The sequence below is a fragment of the Carcharodon carcharias genome, chromosome 9 (assembly GCF_017639515.1).
Source record: "Carcharodon carcharias isolate sCarCar2 chromosome 9, sCarCar2.pri, whole genome shotgun sequence".
In the NCBI taxonomy this organism is placed as follows: Eukaryota; Metazoa; Chordata; class Chondrichthyes; order Lamniformes; family Lamnidae; genus Carcharodon; species Carcharodon carcharias.
Window position 1 is genome coordinate 138,591,817 of NC_054475.1, and position 19,752 is coordinate 138,611,568.

Here is a 19,752-nt window from a genome sequence, read left to right on the forward strand (position 1 = left end):
TTAGCTACATGCAAAAGAGCAGTGGAGTTCCCCTGGTATGCTAGCAACATTTGTTCCTCAATTAACACAATTGGGAGGATTTCCCCCTCATTGGGTGGGTGTGGAGGGAGGACCTGGGAGCGGCCACGCAACAGTCCGCCGCCCATGATCGGGCCCCAGCCGCAATCTCATGCTGGCTGGCCAATTAACAGCCTGCCAGCATGAAATGCACATCGATAACCTCAGCACTGTCTGGGTTGGGGGGGGTGGGGTGGTGGGGGCGGGGGGTGGGGGGTGGGGGGAGGGCAGGAGGAGCATGAGCGCTGAAGTTATGCACGTGCATGAGTACGCTCAGTGAAATCTCCTTGAAGGCACAGAGCTGTCTCAGGGAGCTGAAGATTTTTAACCTGAAAGATAAAGATTTCAAAAATAAGGAAACATGTCACCACATGTGACTCTGTCACATGAACAGGGACATGTGGAAAATGAGTTTTAAAAATTTTTATTGTTTTTTTTATTTACTGTGCAAAACCTCATCCTGCCCCGGATGAGGCTTCGTTAAAAATGCAAAGGTCGCCTGGTCTATTCGCCCGCCCACCGACCGAATGGCTGGAGGGCAGACAAAAAATTCAATTTAATTAATTGATAAAGGGCCTTAATAGGCCTCTTAATTATCGGCAGGAGCGCTGTTGCCTCTCCCGCACACACGCCGAGTGAAATATCGTCAGAGTGCACAATGACGTCGGGACGCTTGTCCGACATTATCGTGCATTATTTCACTCCTACCTGGGTCAGGTACGCCTGCGGGTTGAAAAATTCTGCCCAGTGAAAGGCAGATTAGCTGCAGACCTAATTCATTGCCGTTTGTGGTACCTAGATCTAGGCAAATGGGCTGCCACGTTTCCTGCAGTGCAACTGTGACTACAATATGAAGTACTTCATTAGGCTTTGAAGAGCTTCGGAATGTTCCGGGCTCTTGAAAGGCACGATAAAAATTACGTTTTGCTGAAAAAAGAGACGTGGAAGCTTTTTGTCTTGCATCCATCAGAACACTTTGCAAGACTACCAATATAAGGGAAATCACTGGTGCATTCTCTATGGCAATGCCTCTACCAATCAGAGTTCACTTGCCAACCAATCAGCACTCTCTTCACATACAGGAAAAATTGTTATTTTCCCCTTACATTGGTATTCTTGCAAAGTGTCCTGATGAGTGTAAGACAAAAAGCTTTAACTTGTCTCTTTTTCAGCAATACTCAAGTTCTGTACTACCAAAAGACTATAAATTAAGTTATTTATTTTGTCATATTGCCAACTTTTTCAATGTCTTTTATTTTCTTTGCATTGCTTTTTCTAAATAGGGATTGCTGTTGATAAGTATGGATTCATCTTCTTTGTGGATGGAACTACCATTCGAAGGGTTGATCAGGATGGTGTAATCACAACGATAATAGGTTCCAATGGCCTAACCTCAACCCAACCTCTGAGCTGCGACTCAGTCATGGATATTTCTCAGGTAAATGCTTAAAGCTGCAGATTAGATTCTGAAACATTATACAAAGTAGAAGCAAGACAGCAGACCTAGAATCATCACTGTGCAAACATTGGATGCTGCAATTGAGACCAGCCTGAAATTGGGCCTCAGGCCTCATTAAAGTTTTTTGAATGTGCTTGTACCACATTTACTTAAGAGAATACAGGGCTGCTTGCCCCATTAGAGACAGCTAGGTAATACCCAGGAGGAAATCTGAAACAAAAGCAGAAAATTCAGCAAATACTCAGCAAGCCTGGCAGCGTCTGTGGAGAGAGAAAAACAGTGTTATCATTTCAGGTCAATGACCTTTCATCAGAGCTAGAAAAAGAGTTTTAGAGATGTAACAGGGTTTAAAGTATGTACAAAGACAGAGAGGGAGGGGAGGAAAAGAACAAAAGAGAAAGCCTGTGTGGAAGAGAGGAGAGATTAAATGTCAAAAACATGATGGTGCAAGGCAAAAGGGAGGTTGCAATGGAACAAGGAACAAAAGATGTGTCCGGTGGTAGGTTGGAGCAGGCAACAGAAAAGGACAAAAAGTAACAGATAGCACAATTAGGATCAATGTGTAGTCGGGGAAACATTGATGCTACTCCTGGTTTCTCAGATAATTGTAAATAAACATTTTTCCAAAACTTAGCCCCTACTGAAGAATCCTAATGCCTGCCCCACTCATCATTGCCCAATTCCTGAAAGCGAATGTAAAACAGACCTTAGGCCCTCATTTAAATATTTAAGGAACCTAACACCTGTTGTTACCAGCCATCAGGGACACCTGAGAAATAGGCCCACTCAATTTCCAGTCTCTTTTTTTAGGTATCCATGAAAAGAATGCAGCAGCTCCAATTTCTACCCCCAAAACATAGGCCGAAATTTTGCAGTCTTCCAGGGGGTGAGATGGCCTGGGGGAGAGGTGGGTTCCTAAGGTTTGAATGGCATCCTAATGGCACCGCTCCTGCTACCTAGCTACCTACTTTCCCCTGCCTGCCTCTGCTGTGATTTAACCAGTGGTGCAGGAGGCTCAACCATGGGCCAGTTGAGGCCCTTAAGTGCTTCCTCCCACCACCTTGGGGTTTTACTAATGGCAGGATAGGCCCATGCCTGCCACCAGGCCACCAGATAAAACCTGACGAGCTGTGGTGCTGGGATGTTGGGGGGGTGATGGATGCCTCTTTGGGCACTCCAAGGTATAATCCTCTCCCTGTTTACCCCCTTGCCCTCTCTAACTGATGCCCCCTCACACCCCCTCGTCCCTTGCCAGACTTGCCAGGCTGTCCCAGTGAGAACGAAGACTCATCTTACATCGTGGCTTCAATGCTGGTCACCTTCCTTTTGACCTCACTGCAGTGGTCAGTGATGCTGTTGGGGCCTGAGAGCTGCCAGCCCAGTTCCCCTGGTTGGTTCCTCTGAGGCATGATTTTCTCTTGGAAGGGGACATAAGACCCACCTCAAGCCAATTAAAAGGCCATCAGCCATTTAATAACTGCGCCTGGTTTTCCTGGTTTGCCTAATTATTAAGTATGTATGAAAATTGAATTCCAGCCCATGGGATTGGGGAATAATTGTGGGGCTATAGAAGAAAACAACATCAAGAATGGAAGAACTTTCCAGAAAGGATAATGGCACTTGTGCCATATTTCTCTTTCCTTAGTAAACTATATTGGCACAGCCAATGGGATGTCCTCATTAAGGCTGCCAGCACAGGAAGCTCTTAACCAGAATACTTGTTTAAGTAACTTTTTCTTGAGTTTGCCACTGGCGTAAGGGATCCAGACTTAGCATCATAATACCACGAGTCAGCTCATGGAAGCTGGTCTCACAGATTCCGAGTTAAAATATTGCCAATTAAAAAGCATCTTTAAATTCTTTAAGGTCACTGCTAATAGTTGAAGAACTACCATCTCTGCCTCTTCAAGTGAACCTTTTGTTTGCATTTCTGAATAGAACACAAACAATAAAGCTGTGCATAATGAGTTAACTGAAAATTAATGAATTCATTACAAACCTGACTGCAGCTTGATCCTTATTCTCCATCAAGATTTGAACCTAGAACACTGAGGTGTGAGGTGAGAGTCTTACTGCTGTGTACAGACAGAAATGTTAATGAGAACACGGTAAGGTGCAGCAAGAGAGTCCACACAGGGTAATGTACAGCTGCACGAATAAATCATACAAGACAAGAGCAGGTCTCCTCAGGGCATAGTCAAAGAAAATGTTGCAGTCTGTGATATTTAGGTTTTCAGTATATTTTATGATTTTGTGTTTATTTTAGTTATGTTTGTGCTTGCACACCATCCATTTTTTTCATTGAAGTAAAGCGTTACAAGGATTGTACAGTTTTTCTCTGATCAAGACGTTCTAGTGCCATTTGGCAGAAAGAATGTCTGCTTTCTCTGTGTTGAGGTAAGTAAATTAACACTATCTGCCTTCAAGGAATTGTTGTAATATGCAAATCTGGGTACACTAGGGAAATAGGTATTTTAATATTGGTCAATGGTTTGAAACAGACAATGGCAAATTAACTGCCACAGGCATAATGGGCCAAATGGTCACCTTCTATGCTGTATCATTCTATGATTATGCAAAACACCCAAGTTTTATTTCCTTGAAGACAATGGAAGGAAAAAACAGGTGGGATATCACCCATTTTTACCCATCACTCATGGGTCATTTTTCTTTCTGTGCGTCTGTGTTCTAAGTATAACAAAACTATGTGTTCCTCTAAAACAGGTTTAAAATTTTGCTGCTCATATCACTTGGAGGAAATCTTCAACCCTGATCTCACCTTGTCAACTTTTTTTTTTCTTTTTTTTTGCATCAAATTTCTCTGCTAGTTTCCTCCCCTAATTGCTGGGGTGCAATTCCACAGGGCACCAGGCACTCGCCAGCACCTCACCAAAGATAGCCAAGCTCAGTGCTGTGCCATGCAACACACACATATCCAGAATGCATTATCTGGAACAATCAAGAGAAGAAAATGTAGTCTGATTTAACACATCCATAAGCCTGGGGCACCAAAGACAGGAAGAGGGTTCCAATTCAATGGGCAGAATTTTGCCCTTGGTGTGCAGGATCAGCGGGGATGGGCAGGAGTGGTCAGTAAGCCGACCGCCACCCATGATCCACAGCACACCACAATTTTATGCGGGTGGGCCAATTAAGGCTGAGCGCTGCCTGTGCGGGCAGAGGGAGGAATGCAAGCCGGCCTAGCATGCACTTCCCACATGCATGTGAAAAAGCGCTGAATAATCTCCCTGAGGCACAGAGCTGCCTCAGGGCAACGAAGAAAATATTTTGAAAACATTATTAAACATCAGAAAAATTTAATGAAACATGTCCCCTCATGTGACTCTGTCAATGAACAGGGACGTTTTTAATTAAAAATTTAAGTTTTTATTTAATTGATATTTGATTTTGGAAACCTCATCCCGCCCATGGATGAGGTTTGCAAAAAAATGCCAGGGCTGCTTGGCCTTTTCGCCTGCCCGCCAGCCATCAGGTTGATCGGGCAGTGAAAAATTCAGGACAATTGAGTACTTAATGGCCTTAACAGGCCTTTCAATTGTCGGCGGGTGGGCTTCTGGCTCCAGCGCGCGCCCGCCGACCGAACTATCACGCGACTACACGTTGACATCAGCACGCTCGGCCGACTTCAACACGCGTCATTTCACGTTCGGTTGGTTCGGGTGTGTGCCCACCCACCGAGCTAAAAATTCTGGCCAATGAGTTGTTATGACCTGGAAAGTGTGGCATGAGCATATTCAATGATAACTTTCAAAAGGAAATTGGATAAAAACTTAAAAGGGTAAATTTTGCAGGGCAAAGGAGAAAAAGCAGGGGACTTAGAATAATTGGCTTGCACTTTCAAAGAACTGGCAGAAGCACAATGGACCAAATTGTCTTCCCTGTATGGTGTGGTTCTATCACTGCCTGGCTGATATCTGCTAACCCAGCATAGGCTGAGATTGAACTGGCTTGAGGTGCTCTTATAAATTAATTTAACTAGAGTATAATTTCACAATCCTCATGATTAAATATAACTTTTCATGTGCCAAGATTATGCCGAAATTTATCATCTTTAAGTGAAGTAAATGTTATTACTGGCTTCCAAAGTGCAGCCAGGAAAACCAGAAGCACTAAGTGAATTCACTTATGTTAAAGTGACTTGAATTACAAACATTATTTGGCAGGCTACCAACCACAATGAATGGAAAACCTGACTGGTCACCAGAGAAAACAGTGAATAGCTGTAAGAGGGGCAGGTGTCATGTTGGATACGAAAAGGCATTGATTTTTCAAACACTTGTATTGATTTGTCGTAATTCTACTGTTTATGATCCAGAAAAGCTTTTTGATGAGGATAACTATCTTCAAAATGTTCAAATTGGCAAAGTATATACTGCATGATCCCAAGTTCAATTCTTTGTCTGCCCTCAGTCACTTGATCTCAGCCAGAGCAGAGGCAGGGCACTACATGTATAGTCTTAACAGCAGCTGGTGGAAGATACATCAGTCAGGGTTTCCATTCCTGATCATCATCAAGTCACTCCCACGAAAAAGTGTACATGTACTGGATAAAGTTTCACAGTGATGGCTCCCTTAATTTAACCTAGAGTCAATGTTTAAGGTCAGGTGTGAGGAAGGTCATGTGGATAAAAAACTGAATGCACTTGATAGCCATGGAACCACCAATCAGCAAAAGTCATTTGCTTAGAAGAGAGGAGAAAAACTGTAGTAGTTTATTCAAAGTCCAACATAGTACTACACTATTTCATGCTATTCACTCTGATTTGAACGCAGAATATCTAAAACTAATTGGGGTAATTTTGAATTTGGATAATAGTGTACAATAGTAATATCAAATTGGCTACCCATTAAGTACCTCTCCCAATTTTTGATTCCATAAACTGAAAACTGTCAACTACTACTCACTACTTCTCAAACTTTGCTAATTGGAAATACAATACTTATTTCATTTAAAAATGTATGTGCCAAACTAAAAACAGAGTAAGAAATGGACTGAAAGTAAGAAAGCTGCAGGTACTTGTTTGGAGTGGGATATGAGTTTGGTAGGTTAGGATACTCAATGGAGGGCTTCAAGATATCTGCCCTAGACCCTGAAACCCCTTGGAGTTTAAATCAATACTTAGATTTAAAACAGGATGTAAAGTTGCCAAACTCAGAGTTTGAGTCATAGAACCTACAAATACTTAGTATAAGGCACTGTGGGAACAGCTAAAGGACAAATTAAAGAGAGGGAGGCACGTTAGTCGAATCATCACTTAACATGCCAAGTCACTGAGGAACAGCAATTAACAAAGTGAATCGACTGCTGAACAGGATTGCTGAATCCCCAGAAAAAATGTCTTACCAGGTTTTTCCTGAAATTGTACAGTGCTCTAGTGTGTGCAGTGACTGCACGCTAAGTACTGTGTCTGGTTTTGACCAACAAGACACACAAATACTGAAAAAAAGTCATGAGACTGATAGCCAGAATTAGAGGCTGCGCAATAAGAGAATACCAAAAAAAACTGAGCTCTACAGCCTTGAATGAAGAAAACTGAGAAGGTGGAACCTTTATTACATAGAAAAGAAAAGGTAAGCCATCACAGTGCAGATAAATAGGCCCTGTTAGTTGTTGTAGTGAATGTAATGCAAGTCTTTCTATAGGTAGAAATTGACTTCCAACATACTTGCCAACATTGATTTCCAATAATAGATTTTGTTTAAAATCAGCTAATTTCTTAAAAGCTGCAATATCAGTCAATGCTACATTCTACGATATGGTGGAATAACAGATTCACTCCCAGCGATGGAAATTTCTAAGTATGATTCCTCTCATTGATAAATGTGACATTGATCTATTCAGTGTGATGTACTATTTTTCGTATGAAGTTAGCTTTCGTTAGGATAACACCAATTCCTTCAGGGCCTACAAATCGCTGAAGGAGCCAGAGGGAATAACAGGCTGGGTGCTTTTCATTTTGAGACAATATTACAATCCTAGCAATATTATGTAGACATCCTTTAGTTGCTCCTGACTTGTGGCCAAGAGCTCTGCAGAGATCCGTCACGTTCTTTTCATCTCCAAATCCTAATCTCTTGAATTAAGACAAAAATGCGATATTTTACAACTGGGGTCAGATTTAATAATGAAAGCATCCCATGTCTTGCTGTATGTAGATATTTTATCACCATGCAATTTTTAATTATTTTTACAATAGCTTACTTTTGTTGTAATTGATGTTATCACAGATGGCCATGAGGAAAGAAAATGGCAGAGGGGTTTGTAATTAAACCATACTTTCTGTGCACTTTGCTGAAGTTCCTAATATCAATGTTTCTGTGGCGTTCAGTCAGCAGGGATATGTTTAATCATTTTTTTTATCCAGGAGTTGTTGGAAATTGAACAGGAGAATGAAGGTTGGCTTATTTTATTTTTCTACTTGAGGGAATATGAGCTTACCTATCAATAAACCAACATAAATCAAATGACAGGCCAGACTTTTTGAGTTAAACTGGTTCGGTATTATACTGAGCATTGCATTATCCATTGAACAAAAAGTAGGTTTCAATGTTAGCAGGCATCTATACATTTTAATGTAGGCAAACAATCCCAAAAAATAAAGAAATGTTTTGACTTTGGATTATTTTGGTTTTCTACATATTTCATTTACATATTTCATTTTAGAGCCCAACTATCCGCTGGGGTTCTGCAATGTTAGTTATTGTTAATTCCTCCTCATGCATTCCTTTTCTCTCTGAAACTTGAGGATCAATCAACTCCTGTTTCCCAGGCGCTGCAAACGTGGATTTTATCAGCCCCTGAAGTTACATCTATTGATTCCATTGTAATGTCTAAAGGTGGTGTGTTTTGCCTTTATTTGTCGTATTACTTTTCCAGACAACCCAACAACTTTCTTTGACTCCAGAGTGATGTGCTGGTAGTAAGCAATTCTCCTTTTCTTGGATTACTTCAAGAACCCTGTCATTAGTCAGTCTTCAGTTTTGATCTATTTCTGTTGCAATGTGACTCAGTTGCCTCTAATCTTATGCTTCACTATTCAAAACAGCCAGTTTCTGCATTTGTACAAGGCTATTACTATACATGACACTTAATCATTCTGGGATAGATTTTTTGCCTATTGACTGTGAATTAACCGTTAATTTAACACTACCTCATCACAAACATAATTTTACAATTATACTAAAAACTTTTCCATTTGGTTAAGTGTCATTTTTGTAATTTCTATCCTCTTTAATTTCTTCCATATTTCAATCGTTATTAGATGACCCAAGTGAATGCCAATTTGCTCTATTTCCATATTTTTCATTTATAGCTCAATTTAGTGGCCAGAATTTTCACGCGGTGTGCGGGGATGGGCCCGACATGCCAATGGGTAAAATGACGCGCGGTGATGGTGGGCATGCGTCCTGACATCACCGTAAGTCATTCAGATCTTTTGTTTGGCGGGCACACGCCAGGGGCGGTTGCGTGCCTGCCCATCTGTCAAAGGCCTATTAAGGCCATTAGGAACCAATTTAGATAATTAACAGGGCGGGATGAAGTTTCCTGAAGGTTTTAGTAAATAAATATTTTTTTTTTTTTCACAATTCATAGGCATGCCCCAGATCATATGACACTGTCACATCAGGGGACATGTCTAAATAATTTTAATCTTTCTTTATTTGAAACTTTCAATGTGAACTTATTCTCCCTGAGGCAGCTCCATGCCTCAGGGAGGTTTCTGTGCTCTTTCACGTGCAGGCTCTGACTCTCCCTCTTCCACCCCCCCCTCCGCCCGCACAGATAGTGAAGCACTACCAGCTGTGTGTCACCCTAGGCGGGCCTTAATTGGCCCACCCATGTAAAATGGGGGGCGCAGCTGATCGCGGGCGGCGATTTGCCCCACGCCTGCTCCCAACCAGTTCCACCTGACATGGGAAAAATTCTCCCCAGTAAGTGTGAATATATTTGTGGCTATGCATACATAATAAAACTACAAATTTACTTTTTACGGGTGGATTTACATACAATTCACAGTAAAGTCTATATTCAACAAACCACCAAGGTTGAAAAGAGTGAAGGAGTTGAGGCAAATCATGGAAGTCATAATTAAGTGACAACCATTACCAGATTTTAAGCAACTGAAGATTGTAGAAGAAGTGAAAGATTGAAATTAAAATAATAAAGTTTTCCTACTTAAAAGATATTGACTCTGATGCTAATTCGGAAAATTTGGAGCATAAATTGCCACTCTGTCAAGGTGCAAATCCAGCTGTACTGGAGCCACATGAAGCGAATCAGATTTGGGCAAACAAGCTGATTTAAATTGCTAATCACTTTCTGCTCTCTTTCATTTCAAAATGAGCTGCCTCCTCCTTCACAAGCAATGCTTAGCGTTAAGAGTATTACAGTTATTCAAGTAAAGGTAAGGTTCAGAGCCATGCAGTATCAATGTTTCCAGAATTTTTGGGTCTGATGTCAGAGTTCAGTTTATGATCGGAATGAGGATTTGTAGAGAATTGGACAGAAACCACCAGCTGGAAGTTTTTCTCCAAGCCATTCACCGACCTGACTTGGAACTATGTCACAATTCCTTCGAGGCCAAGATTCTGGAACTCCCTCCCTAACAGCACTATGGGTGTACCTACACCACAGGGACTGCAGAAGTTAAAGAAGGCAACTCACCACCACCTTCTCAAGGGCAACTAGGAATGGCAATAAATGCTGGCCAAGCCAGTGATGCCCACATCCCAAAAATTAATAAAAAAGGAAAGAAATATTTGAAGCTAATTGAAAGAATCATGAACAAATATTGAAAATTTTAAGATCAAATAGGAAGGGGGGTAGAATGGCTTCCCTCTTTTCCTACTCCTTGTTTAACCACAACAGGGTTTTTTAAAAAAAAGGATATGCTTGCCAATTCAGTGGGTGTTTAACTGTTTATGCACTATGACTGTAAAAGACATACACGGATAAGTTTCCTTATAAGTTTTTTAAAAACAAAAGAGAATAGAATTTATTGTACTTAATGCCAGGTTTAAATAAAAATAATAAAAATGCTCCAACTCTCTCTCACAGAATCACAGAATCATACAGTGCAGAAGAGGCTCTTCTGCCCATCGAGTCTGCACCGACACGTGAGAAACACCTGACCTATCTACCAACCCCATTTACCAGCACTTGACCTATAGACTTGAATGCTATGATGTGCCAAGTGCTCACCCAGATACTTTTTAAAGGATGTGAGGCAACCTGCCTCCACCACCCTCCCAGGCAGTGCATTCCAGACCGTCACCACCATCTGCGTAAAAACGTTTTTCCTCACATCCCCCCTAAGCCTCCTGCCCCTCACGTTGAACTTATGTCCCCTTGTGACTGACCCTTCAACTAATGGGAACAGCTGCTCCTTATCCACCCTGTCCCCATACCCCTCATAATCTTGTACACCTTGATCAGGTCACCCCTCAGTCTTCTTTGCTCCAACGAAAACAACCCAAGTCTATCCAACCTCTCTTCATCACTTAAATGTTTCATCGCAGGCAACATCCTGGTGAATCTCCTCTGCACCACCTCCCCTCTAGTGCAATCACATCCTTCCTATAATGTGGTGACCAGAACTGCACACAGTACTCCAGCTGTGGCCATCTCCTAGGTTCTATACAACTCCAACATGACCTCCCTACTTTTGTAATCTATGCCTCGATTGATAAAGGCAAGTGTCCCATATGCCTTTTTCACCACCCCACTAACATGCCCCTCCGCCTTCAGAGATCTATGGACACACACGCCAAGATCCCTTTGTTCCTTAGAACTTCCTTGTGTCATGCCATTCATTGAATGCTTCCTTGTCAAATTACTCCTTCTAAAGTGTATCACTTCACACATTTCAGGGTTAAGTTCCACCTGCCACTTATTTGCCCATTTGACCACCCGTCTATATCTTCCCATAGCCCAAGACACTCAGCCTCACTGTTAACGACCTGGCCAATCTTTGTGTCATCCACAAACTTACTAATCCTATCCCCCACATAGTCATCTATGTCAATTATATAAGTGACAAGTAATAGGGGACTGAGCACAGATCCCTGTGGTATGCCACTGGACACTGGCTTCCAGTCACTAAAGCATCTTTCTGTAATCACCCTCTGTCTCCTCCAGTAAAGCCAACTTTGAATCCACCTTATCAAATTACCCTGTATCCCATGTGCATTTGTCTTCTTTATAAGTCTCCCATCAACTACACTACCCTCAACTACACACCTGGTCACCTCCTCAAAAAATTCCATCAAATTTGTTAGGCATGACCTCCCTCTGACAAAGCCATATTGACTATCCCTGATCAAACCTTGCCTCTCCAAGTGGAGATAGATTCTCTCCTTCAGAATTTTCTCCAATAGTTTCCCCACCACTGGCGTGAGACTCACTGGTCTGTAGTTCCCTGGCTTATCTCTACAACTCTTCTTAAATAGTGGAACCACATTGGCTGTTCTCCAGTCGTCTGGCACCTCCCCCGCGGCCAGAGAGGCATTAAAATTTGGGTCAGAGCTCCTGCGATTTCCTTCCTTGCCTCCCTCAGCAGTCTGGGACACAAATCATCCAGACCTGGAGATTTGTCCACTTTTAAGCCTGCCAACACCACCAATACCTTTACCTGGAAAAACTCAGCAGGTCTGGCAGCATCGGCGGAGAAGAAAAGATTGACGTTTCGAGTCCTCATGACCCTTCAACAGAACTAAGTGAATCCAAGGAAGGGGTGAAATATAAACTGGTTTAACCCCACACACACACCTTAAACCAGCTTATATTTTACCCCTTCCTTGGATTCACCTAGTTCTGTTGAAGGGTCATGAGGACTTGAAACATCAACTCTTTTCTTCTCCGCCGATGCTGCTAGACCTGCTGAGTTTTTCCAGGTTATTCTGTTTTTGCTTTGGATTTCCAGCATCCGCAGTTTTTTGTTTTTATTTTTACCACCAATACCTTGTCACTCCCTATATCAAATTGCTTAGGAGCCTCACAGTCTCTCTCCCCGAGTTCAATATCTTCATCCTCATTCTTTTGAGTGAAGACGGATGTGAAGTATTCATTCAACACTCTAGCAATGTCCTCTGGCTCCACCCATTGATTGCCCCCTTGGTCTCTCATGGGCCCTACTCTTTCCCTGGTTATCCTCCTCCCATTGATATACTTATAAAATATCTTGGGATTTTCCCTACTTTTACCAGCCAGAGCTTTCTCATATCCCCTCTTTGCTCTCCTAATTGCTTTCTTAAGCTCCACCCTGCACTTTCTGTACTCCACTAACACCTCCACTGATTTGCTTCCCTTGTACCTGCTAAAAGCCACTCTTTTCCTTCTCATCATAACCTGAATAACTCTGGTCATCCATAGTTCTCTGGGCTTGTTACTCCTTCCTATTGCCCTAGAGGCCTCCCCATTTCCTTTTTGAATGCCCCCCCCCCACTGCTTTTCTGTAGATTTCCCCACAAGTAGCTGTTCCCAGTATACCCTTGGCCACATCCTGCCTTATTTTACTAAAATCCACTCTCCCCCAATCCAAAACATTTTTTTTGCAACTTGTCTATTTCTTTGTCCATAACAAACTTAAACTGTACTTTGTTGTGGTCGCTATCACCAAAATGCTCTCCCACCACCATCTCAGCCACCTGTCCAGTTTCATTCCCCAGAATTAGGTCCAGCACTGCGCTGTCCCTTGTTGGACCCTCTAAACATTGATCTAAAAAGTTCTCGTCTACACATTTCAAGAAATCCACTCCACCCAAACCCTTAATACTATGGGTAGAATTTTGCCCTTGATGGCGGGCGGGCCCCACCACCTTGGCAGCAGGCGGGCAGCCAATCCCCGCCGCTGAAACGAACCCTGCCGCCATTTTGAATGGGCGGGCCATCCAACGGGAAGCGCTATGTGCTTCCTGTGTGGGGGAGGGGTAGGGATTCCCCAACTATCAAAGTGCGCTTTTTCGTGCATGCATGCGGAAGAGCGCACATCTCCCTGAGACTAAGTGTTGTCTCAGGGATAGCGCTGAAAGTGTTATAAACTTAAATAATAGTAAAATAAAAAAATTATTAACATGTCCCCCTCATGTGACAATGTCACACGAGATGGAACATGTTAATAAATCTCACATAAAGTTTATTAAAGTTTTTTAAAACAGACATGAAACCACATCCCCCCAGTGGATGAGATTTCATGTTTTTTCAGAAGCCCGCTGGAGCTCCTGGCCTGCCCGCCAGCCTTAAGGTTGGACGGGCAGAGCCTTTAATTGGCTTAATTATCCTGTCAATGGCCTCAATTGGCTATTGACAGGTCGGCGGGCGGACAGCTGATTTCGCTGTCCGCCTGCCTTCCTGAATATTTAAATGGGGCGGGATGACATCGGGGGTTCCCCCCAATGTCATCCCACATCATTTTCACGTAAGCGAGCGGACCCCACCCCCAACTTGTCGATGAAAAAATTCTGGCCTATGTCTATCCCAATTAATGTTGGGAATGTTGAAATCACCTAATATAATTACCCTATTGTTAATGTTTTTACACACCTCCGTAAATTGTGCACATATTTGCTCCTCAATTTCCCGCTGACTATCTGGGGGTCTATAATAAACACCTAACAATGTAGCTGCCCCATTTTTATTCTTAAGCTCTACCCACAAAGCTTCATTTGATGCCCCCTCCAAGATATCATCTCTCCTTACTGCAGTAACTGTCTTCTTAACTAATAATGCAATGCCTCCTCCTCTTTTACCCCCTCCCCTGTCTCACCTGAAGATTCCATATCCCAGAATGTTGAGCTGCTAATCCTGCCCCTCCCTCAACCACGTCTCAGTGATGGCTACTATATCACAATTCCATGTGTTAATCCTTACCCTTAACTCATCCGTTTTACCTGTAATACTTCTGGCATTAAAGTAGAGGCCATCCAGCCTTGCCTTACTCCCTTGAAACTTAATGCAGCTGTACTCCCTTTGACTTGATTGTTTTACTGTATTATGATGTGTCCCTATTCTGCTAACATTCTGTGTCTCCTCCCCCTGCCAAATTAGTTTAAACTCCTACCAACAGCACTAGCAAACCCGCCCGCAAGGATGTTAGTCCCGCTCTGGTTCAGATGTAGACTGCCCCACTTGTACAGGTCCCACCTTCCCCAGAAACAGTCCCAGTGATCCAGGAATCTAAAACCATCCCTCCTGCACCAACTCTTAAGCTATGTATTCATCTGTGCTATTCTCCTATTTCTGAGCTCACTAGCATGTGGCACTGGGCGTAATCCAGAGATTACAACCCGAGAGATCTTGCTTTTTAGTCTACTGCCTAACTCCCTGAATTTTTGATGCATGACCTCATCCCTCTTTCTACCTATGTCATTGGTACCAACAGGTACCATGACCTCTGCCTTATCATCCTTCCCCTTCAGGATGCTCTGCAGCCATTCAGTGACATCCCAGACGCTGGCACCAGGGAGGCAACATACCATCCTGGAGTCATGTTGACGGCTACAGTAGCGCCTATCTGTTCCCTTGACTATAGAATCCCCATACATGTATTCAAGGGTTCACATCACACACGAGTAAATTACAAATTGAGAGGATAGATTAAACACTTTTTTAAAAGTACAACAAAAGTCAATAATATTTGAATCTGATAGATTGATGACTTGATTGGTTTTAGGCTGGGCTCTATGGTTTCTATGGATTTGATGTCGAGATGATTTAAAAATATTTATGGATGATTTATCTTTGCTTCTTGAGGCAGCAGGTTGATTCTTAAAACACTACCTGCGATGTGTAGGCAGTCAAACAACAGACAAGGCTGGATGGAGGGTGTGAGAGAGAGAGAGAGCGAGAGAGAGAAAACCCACTCAGGGACCTGCATCTTCTGTTCTTTGCTTCTTCTGTTCTCTGGACTGAAGAAAAACAGTTTCCTAAAAGCACAAAAGACGATTGGTTGATTCATCACATGAACTCCTCTCACCAGTTACCCAAACATGGTCATGGCAAGTTGACTCCAGGTCCATGGTTTAGACATAATTAGTTTATATCTGGATAAGTTCCTTTCTCTGCCAGGGTCAATTGTCCAAAGTGATTTTGTCTAATGGCTTACTACCATTGCAGTTGAATATACAGGTGCTGCCCAGATGTTTTGTGAATGGGTTAGGAGATGTAGTCATTCACATTCCTCTAAGGTAATTGTCTTTAATGGGTTTTTCTAGACAACCTGATTCTGTTTTTAATGACTTTGGAATTTGTAAGGTACAGTCAATGAAATGGTCTGCTATCTTAAAAGCTGCTGTTTTTAAGTCACTGAAATGTGTTTTTCAGCCTTTTAAAACTCAACCAGTGGTTTCAGCCCAAAAAATACATGAAGTCATTTTTGATATAACAAGAAAAATTTATGTTTGCCTTTGCTCAAATACATAAAGAAATTGGAGACCAAATTTGTCATTCTTAAACAGATCATTGATAAAGTCCGAATCATTTCTCTTTGCAGGTGCGCCTTGAATGGCCGACTGATCTGGCTGTCAACCCCATCGATAATTCCCTCTACGTGCTCGATAACAACATTGTACTACAGGTCTCAGAAACCAGTCGTGTACGGATTGTTGCAGGCCGGCCTATCCATTGCCAGGTACCAGGCATCAACCATTTTCCCATGAGCAAGGTAGCTGTTCACTCCACGCTGGAGTCAGCCAGAGCCATTGCTGTTTCTCACAGTGGAGTACTTTACATTGCGGAGACAGATGAGAGAAAGATCAACCGCATACAGCAGGTCACTACCAATGGTGAGATCTTCATTTTTGCTGGCACATCAACAGAATGTGACTGCAAGATTGACCCCAACTGCAACTGCTTCTCAGGTAATGCTATATTAATTTGAGATTTGTTCAGAAACCACTGAATCCAATGACTAATTATTACACAGTATTTACAGCACAGAAACAAACCATTGGGCCCAACCGGTCCATGTCAGCGTTTATGTTCCATGTGAGCCACATGATGCAGCTGCACTTCAGCTAAATGATTTGAATGGTTGAAAGATACTTTCTGGTTGAGTAAGGTCCATCTGTCTGGACATTCCAGTTGTGAACAACCCAGTAATTTGGATAATTGAAAACTAAACAGCTAATGTTTACTTTTCAAACATGTTTAAAACAAAAAAGAGGATATCTCGATTTTTCACCCACCCATTTAGATATTGGAAATATTCTTTCAGCCCAGTCACAGAATTCTCACTTTTCCTCCACACAATTGATTTCCAAGCAGAGTTTCTACAACCATTTTGTTCTCATGCCCCTAAACAGCAATATCTACCCGATTCTCCCTTCCTCCCCACTTTGGACTTCACTCGGGTGAAGCATTACACAATTCAGGTTTTTTAACGATTATATGGTAATATCTGATAGCATACTGGGTTTACCTAAAGACAGAAATATAGCATATGACTGTTTATCTTTTACAGAGATCTATTAATAATGAAGTAAGCTGGATCATTTTACTCCATCCTGTTCTGTTCTCACTCTACATTGGTTTAACCCTGGTCTCTCTGGTTATTTGGGAAAAAGACATTGGGATAATTCTGTACTATCACATATGTATTTTTAAAACTAGATCATTGACCTACTGAACAGTGTAGAGGAGAGAAACTAATGATGATTAATGTTGTCAATTTCTGAAAAAACCGAAACTCAATTGGGACAAAGATTTAGTTTTGATATTTGCTTTTCTGCTGATAAGTATTTATTAGCTTCTGTAATAATGTGTTTTCACATCATGAGAATCAAAAGTAAGCATAAAAAAGGAATCCCTTTTTAAAATGGTTTTGGAGTTAAGCTTACAATATATAAATTTGCAAGAAATCCTGAATTGCACTTGTGGCTCAACATTTTGATTTTGTCACTACAATAATTTCTCTTACACTGAATCTATTTTAAAGGCTCTCTGCTGATAGGCCAGATGTTTCCTTGGATGAGGGAAAAAGGCCACTGCTGCAGCTCAGTAATTTCAGTGATTCAACAGTTGTTTACCAGTCCTGAGGGCTTGAGTAGAATCGATAAGGTCAAAGGTTGCTTTATATTTTTGTGTTTAGCCCAGCACAGCATAAGATTTGATCTAAGGCAGAGACCTGCAGGCATCCCCCTCATCATTTCCACTCCCAGTGTCCCTCCAATCCCTGTTAGGCTCATTGGAGAGCACTTATTAAGCACTGCCTCTAATATCTATTCTGAGGCCCAATGAAAATTCAGCTGTTGGGTGATGTCAGAAGTGCAGAACTTTATGGGCAGAATTTTGCCATCAGCGAGCAGGGGGTGGGGCCCACTCGCCGACGCGTAAAATGACACGGGATGACATTGGGTGGAACCCCCGACATCATCCCGCCCCATTTAAATTTTCAGGAAGGCGGGCCCGCAGCAAAATCAGCTGTGCGCCCGCTAATTGAGGCCATTGACAGTATCATTAAAACAATTAAAGGACCTGCCCGTCCAACCTTAAGGTTGGCGGCTTGGCCAGGAGCCCCGGTGGCAAATAGAAAAAACATGAAACCTCATCCACCAGCGGGATGAGGTTTCTTGTAATGTTTTAAACGTTTTAATGAAGTTATTATGTTAATTATGAAAATGGCCCATCTCATATGACATTGTCACAAGAGTGGGACATGTTAGGGATTTTTTTTTTCTCTATTTTTAATATTTTTATAAGTGTCAGCGATCTCCCTGAGGCAGCACTTTGCCTCAGGGAGATGTGCGCTCTTTCGTGCGCATGTGCATAAGAGCGCACTCTCGCTTTTGGGGAATTCCCCCTGCCCGCACAGGAAGCGCATTGCACTTCCCGCCGGACATCACGCCGGGCGGGCCAATTCGTAACATGGGGGCGGGGCCCGCTTCTCCAGCAGGTATCGGCTCCCCGCCCGCCGGAGATTGGGTCGGGCCCACCCGCCCGACAGGCAGAAAATTCTGCCCCTATATTGCACAGATCCTGAAAAGCTACAGCAAAGAATTCCTGCAGTTACTTTGCCATATTTAGATGTCTACTACATATCTGAATAACCACGGAATCTGACCATGTGATGTCTACCTGTTTGCTGGAAGCTTTCCATGATCAGTGGACACTATAATCTACTAAATGTTTTATTGACAGATTTAACAATTGCCATTGAAAGTTATTACTGGTTATTGATCTTTAGTTTAGACAGTGTGTCCATTATGTGGTGTCTTCTTTATTAGGAGAATGAGGAATTTGAAGTTCACCTTATTCCCCAAAGCCACCACAATTGGCTGTAATTTGGACAACATACTTGAAGTAAGGGAATGCCCACAAATGGCACATACAATGTCAATGCCAGTCCTCACAGCAGTACACACCATGGCTAATAACTTACAGATGAGATTCAGGGCAATCAGCTATAACATCTATTATGGAAATAATGACTTTACACCTAATCAGATTGTAAAGGTCTATTGAATTGAAGCACATATTAATTGTTATTCATTTTCCAAACTCTGAATTTTTTCTATATCAAAAGCAAAAGGCATCCATTTATCACTTCTTGTCCTCATCATGCATTTTAGTTTGTTTGTTTTCTGTATTTTCTCCCCTCTTTACCCTAATGATTAGTTCCATGGGCATTTATGGGTCTTTGGCCCAAGTGACCATTCATCATGCATGACTTTAGAGAGTGAGAATTAATGAGCACATCCATCTTGGAGCCATCACATCCCAGCTCAATCCTTTATGCACACTCATTCACTTTCCAAGTGGGTTAACTGCACAACCAGAAAGAATGGGAACCATGGACAACTTTTGCTTCCCTTACCCAAAGGCCTTGAGATTAACTGTATCTTTCTCCAAATACCTCCACCCTCCCCCACTTCGCCTTCCATGCACACTCACTCCTTGCTACCAAGTTGAGATCAACTAATTGAGCAGAGTCCAGAAATCCACATTGGGGCCTTCTGGGCTTTACAGCTCATTGTTGCTGGAGCACTGGGGCCAAACTTTATTCATTTTAAAATTTGGATTTGTGCATTTTGAAATATTGCAATCTCCCTTTAGAAATTTGGAGAGTCTTACTGTGTGAACAGAAATTCCTCATAACTTGTTCCTTATATAATTCAAGTATTCCAATGCTTGAATATGGACTAGAATGTCCCCAGTTCAATACATGGCCTGTACAGAGTAAACTGTTCTCAGCCGGCATGGTTGAAGTGAACTATAGTTT

The 19,752-nt window shown here is 42.3% G+C and overlaps 1 protein-coding gene across 1 annotated transcript in view; it reads left to right on the forward strand.

Annotated features, from left to right (window-relative positions):
* tenm1 (teneurin transmembrane protein 1) overlaps nt 1-19,752 on the forward strand; it is an 873,954-nt gene that overhangs the window by 764,951 nt on the left and 89,251 nt on the right. The window contains exons 23-24 of the mRNA XM_041195427.1: nt 1,341-1,495; nt 16,027-16,393. Of these exons, the coding sequence (XP_041051361.1) occupies nt 1,341-1,495; nt 16,027-16,393 (522 nt within the window). The remainder of the gene's footprint in view (nt 1-1,340; nt 1,496-16,026; nt 16,394-19,752) is intronic.